Here is a 5,104-nt window from a genome sequence, read left to right on the forward strand (position 1 = left end):
TCTATTCCTCATAAATCTAATGAAACTTGCAAAAACAAAATAATTTCAATAAATCGTCATAAGAGGATGTAATTTTATGGAAACCCCAATGATAATTGTCATGTTTTAGTAAGAAGGGATATTTTTTTTTGAGATTTTTTTTATAAATAAAAAATTACTTTATATACGTACTCACTCCTGAATGACCTACTACTTCCACACAAATGAATGATTTAGCAAAAATATTTGATACAAAATTTTCAGTTCTACTCAACAAGAAGTCATATTCGTACGAAATTGAATCAATTTCATATTTATCCATACAAAATATCACTAAACGACTTTACATATACTAATAAAATAATCACACTCACATTCATGCACCCAATCAATATTTTAATTAAAGTCTATAACTATCGATTCAAAAGTGTTTTTTTTTTCCATCAAGTCATTTCCAGGATTTCCACTATAGTGGTTCAACCCCCTGTTGGGAGCCAACAACTCATAAATATAAATTATTTGAAAATAAACTAAAACTTGGTAAAACAGGAATAAAATAAAAAAAGTTGTAAATTACTATCAAGCAACAGGGCCAAAGTTGTAAATTTATCTTGGAAGAATCTATGAAGCTATAGTATACACATAACAACTGAACCATGTCTTATACCATTACTATAAGATGTCAAAATTTATAACAATTTTCAGAACATCATATAAAAAAAAAAAAATCAATGATGAATTCAGATTCTCATTATGTGCAACAAAACTTTAATCACCTTTGTTGGTAGAAATTCATTCCATTTAAGATAAGCAACCAATCACAGTGGCTGAAGTTCTTGTTCATACACAACTGAATCCACCGGCCTATACAGAATGCCGCCACCTGGCCGCTTCTGTCTCCAAAACCACCACCCAACAACACCCGCCACCCCAAATATTAATATCAAAATAAATACTATCATCACCCCCAAATAATTCTTCACCCATGTCCTGCCACCCACCATAATATCATTAGTATTTATTTACACAATCTCATATTTTTACTCTCATTATCCAACAATATAATCAATATACCTGTTTGGATCAGATTCAATAAACCAATTGGAAATCCGATATTTTCCAAATCTTTTTGGAAGTTTTATCTCCCCTTCAGCTATTCGAGCAATTATATTCTGCCACCATGTAATTTGATCATCAAACCATAATTACAATAATTAATATAAAAAGAATTATCAATCATTAATTTAACTCACAGATGCAGTAGTGTTGGACATATATTCATCAGGTTTTGGTGGAGTAATGGACCATATTGTAAGCGACTCATTTCCCTCCCATGTAAAGTCCAATAAATAAACCTGAAATAATAATTCGTTATTTCGTTATAATTATTATTATTACATAAACTTTAAAATTTGAATAAAAGAATTAAACAGTACCTGTGAAATATTAACATGCAACCCTTTTGCAATTAACTCAGTAAGCTCAATGATATGTGGTTCGAGTTTAGAGTATTTAAGATTCAGAAACATATAAAATATTATGCTTCCAACTTTCGATCCTACAAGGTAAAACACAATAGTATATATATTATATACAAGGGGTATTATATTTATAGGAAATAACAAATTTTGAAAAATATTAGTTTTAATTTAATCTACCAGGAGAAATATGGCCAGGTGTCCCCATTGGAGATGGAGAAGGTGACATGTCTGATGAGGGTGCACCAGAATTATGTAGCCTTGCCCACAGATCAGAACAATTAGTTTTCCAAAATCCAATTTTGTCATGTTCACGATCATACATAACAAAAGTATTGCGCACAATGATCCCTGTAACAAATATAAAATTTATAAACTATTTTTATTTTTTTAATAAAAGAAATGATGAAAATAAAGAGTACCTCCTAAAAGAGTTGTTGGATCCTTTCCGTTTTGAAAAACTCCCAGGCAATATGCACCATGTACCCTTGAGTGCTTTTATATTATAAGAAACAAATGAGAATATTAATAATAAGAAATACATTTAGAAAAATATGTATACAAACAATATGAAGAAAATGGAAAGAAAAAAAATTAAATAAACGCTTACCCTGAACAAGTAGTTTTCAGGGGATAGTGTTAGCTTATGTCCTTTCCCAAATACCATTTCAACTTTTGGGAAGATTTTCATCAGTTGTGAAGCATCACTAAATTAAAGAAAACTAAACATTAGTTTCTACTTAAATACAATAAATTATTTTCCCTAATTACTTATCTATATTAATTACTACAATACCTTCCAGCACCAGAAAAGCAAATGTCATTGTAACTTGGATCAGGACCTCTGATCTGTTTGACAGTATGGAGTTCTTTCAAGACCTGAATCCACGATTACAAAATTCAATTAACAAATCTTGATGATATAGAAAAAAAGATTTTTTTTCTTTTTTTGATGAAAGAAAGAATAGTTTTGGATGAAATCTTACAGCTTCCTTAAATGCAAGAAAAGCAGCTTCAGGTAAATAAGCATAAGTTGTCCCACTGTCAAGAACTGTTCCATGTTTTCCATCAAAAACACTTGGACTCAAAGGCAAACGCTTCCCAGCAACATGCAACTCCTTGAGCTCAATATTGTAATATGGGCTGTTGCCACCCCGAGACTAGAGTAAATGTGTGAGATCATGTATTAAATGTATTTTGTTAGAAAAAGAGATTTAAGTTTTTTTCTTTTTCTTTTGTATCTATAAGAAGGATAGATACAAATTACAAAACATACCTGCGTACAGGGTCTGAGTAGGCATAGATCATCCCTGAGGGAGGAGAAACACTACCAAGAACCATGGCACCACCACCTATATCCATTCCACCATAACATAAAGAGAAGGAGTCACTTATTACACCTCGGTCAACAAGTTGGTCAACTATACTTAGATCACCACGCCCCAAACCCATTATTCCATCAGCATGTTGACTGTAGAGATCACCAGTTTCTGCATTTTCACAACCGAAAATGGCACGTTGAGGTGATAGTTCACTTCGGTTGCCAAATGATACGATGTCTTCACCAAGAACACCACTGCTGGAACTCATTTCTGCATATTGTCGTTCATATACACATTGTTTTCTCTCATAGTCACAGGTGCAATCGATATTGCATTTCACTGGTTGGTATGTGCTGGATAAATCTGGATCAAACTTTGGGTCCTGGGGATATCAACAATCTAAATTCAGAACTTTACTACAAAATCAAAACTCAAGTATCAATTGATGAGCATCATTAAGGAAATACCTGATGCTTGCCACATTGTTCACAAGTAATGCAAGGAACATAAGTAACAGTACTCCCTGTGTCCACAATAAGAGCAAACTTCTGCGGAGGAGATCCAATCCAGAGCCTCGTCGTGTAATACCTAATCATCACCAATTCAATTTGCAAATAAATGGTAGAATCTGTAACTTCTGAAATCGAATGTGATGAGAACTGAAAACAATATAATAATTAGAGTGGTCCCAAGGGAATTCAATCGTTGGCTTTTTCCAGCTAAACAAAATATATAATATAAAATTCACATATCCCTATTGTTTACGTGCGCGCGCGTAAAATAGATCGAGGAAATGAACACATACCCGTGGAGGAGGAGATCATCGTGGAGAGCCATCCGCGCGTTCGGGCGAGACGTATCGGATTTCTGGAGGTGACGCCGTGATTTTCCGTTGCCGGAGAACGAGGAGATCCGGGAGGAGTTAGGAGGAGACGGAAAAAGAGGTAGAAACATGGTGTGACGATTGCTACCAGCATGCGGAGGATGGAGAATAATAGTGCTTGGATCACCGATGACCGCAGAAACAAACAACGAAGACCACAGAAACAACACAAAAATCGAGAGGATCACGATATCGGTAGTAGACGAGGACAGTGCCCAGGTGAATCGTGCCATAATTCGTCAATCACCGATCTGTTGTGTCTGCGGATCGAGAGAGACAAATGAATTGGCCCTATAACTCTTGTTCTCTCACACAACAGTTTGAGAGCTAGAGCGAGAGATGAGAGAGATTTTCCGTTCCGGTAAGGAGGTCCGATCAAGTCATCGGCGACTGTGAGCAATGTTTTGTGGCACATAGAAATAGAAAAGCTTATTCCTTCTCATTCGAAATCGAAATCGCCATCGCCATTACGACGTGGATGATGTATCGGATCTAAAAGGTAAATAGTTCGAATAAAGCCTTCAATTCTACTCAACTTCTAACTTAAATTCTTTTTCTTTAACGTGTAGTTAGGTCAAAAGTTTTATATCCAAATGCCAAAATAGGCGTTACATTACCTTTAAACTATTAATATTTAGAGTATTTTATAAGAATGTTATTTCAGTTTAAAACATCGTTTTGAGAAAATATTGCGAATTTATTTACTGAGTAGACGAATGTCCGTGCGTTACGCAGAAACACTTATATAGTTAAAGTTTTTATAAATATATGATTTTTTAAATATAATAATAACGTTGTTGTTAAATTTGATATAATAATTTGTATATACTAAATTGATATAATATATTGATTATTTTGAATTATATAATAATATATACATTTATTATAACTTCATAATCTAAATCGTTTGAATGACTTCTACCCGCGAGTTACAATAAAATTAAATATAATATATGATTTGATGTTATTTATAGTTGTTTTTATTGTTAATTAATTTTTTAAAACTTATTTGCTTAATGTTTTAATTTCTATCATTATAATTATTTAAAACATCAAACATTGTTTTTTAATTTTAAAGCTAACAATATAATCATTTATATAGAGTTGTTTTTAACTATTGTTATTGTAAGTTATTTTAAGCTACTTATTTGGAAACTTTTAACGATTATAAAAATATATTTAAGAAATATTTTAGTTAATTTGAAATTACAATTTAGTTTTTATTTTTATCACTTTTAACTATTTAAAAAATATTCTTTAGTTTTTTCAAATGAAACTGAAATTTATATTTGAGTTGACATTCTAATGCGCAGAAACACCTATATAGTTGAAGTCTTTACAAATATATATATTTTAAAATATAACACTAACGTTGTTGTTAAATTTGATATAATAATTCGTATATTAATTTGATATAATATATTGATTATTTTGAATTATAT

At 31.9% G+C, this 5,104-nt stretch overlaps 1 protein-coding gene across 1 annotated transcript; it reads right to left on the reverse strand.

Annotated features, from left to right (window-relative positions):
* Positions 1–531: 531 nt before the first annotated feature.
* On the reverse strand, positions 532–4,204 carry LOC111902757 (aspartic proteinase 36). The gene is made up of 12 exons (XM_023898565.3): positions 3,585–4,204; positions 3,247–3,367; positions 2,734–3,161; positions 2,444–2,600; positions 2,254–2,336; positions 2,068–2,164; positions 1,880–1,952; positions 1,638–1,808; positions 1,416–1,537; positions 1,233–1,334; positions 1,054–1,151; positions 532–969 (listed from the first exon to the last, which is right to left on the reverse strand). The coding sequence occupies exons 1-12, from the start codon at positions 3,893–3,895 to the stop codon at positions 798–800; spliced, it is 1,935 nt and encodes a 644-aa protein (XP_023754333.1). The 5' UTR covers positions 3,896–4,204; the 3' UTR covers positions 532–797.
* Positions 4,205–5,104: the final 900 nt, after the last annotated feature.

Source organism: Lactuca sativa, chromosome 2 (assembly GCF_002870075.4).
Source record: "Lactuca sativa cultivar Salinas chromosome 2, Lsat_Salinas_v11, whole genome shotgun sequence".
NCBI lineage: Eukaryota > Viridiplantae > Streptophyta > Magnoliopsida > Asterales > Asteraceae > Lactuca > Lactuca sativa.

Excerpts from the sequence above, each read along its gene's own strand:
- LOC111902757 (XM_023898565.3), bottom strand. The coding sequence starts at position 3,895 with ATGGCACGATTCACCTGGGCACTGTCCTCGTCTACTACCGATATCGTG. Across the intron at positions 1,809-1,879 it reads TCCAACAACTCTTTTAGGAG|GGATCATTGTGCGCAATACT; the intron begins GTACTCTTTATT and ends TATTTGTTACAG. Across the intron at positions 1,538-1,637 it reads ACCTGGCCATATTTCTCCTG|GATCGAAAGTTGGAAGCATA; the intron begins GTAGATTAAATT and ends TTTACCTTGTAG.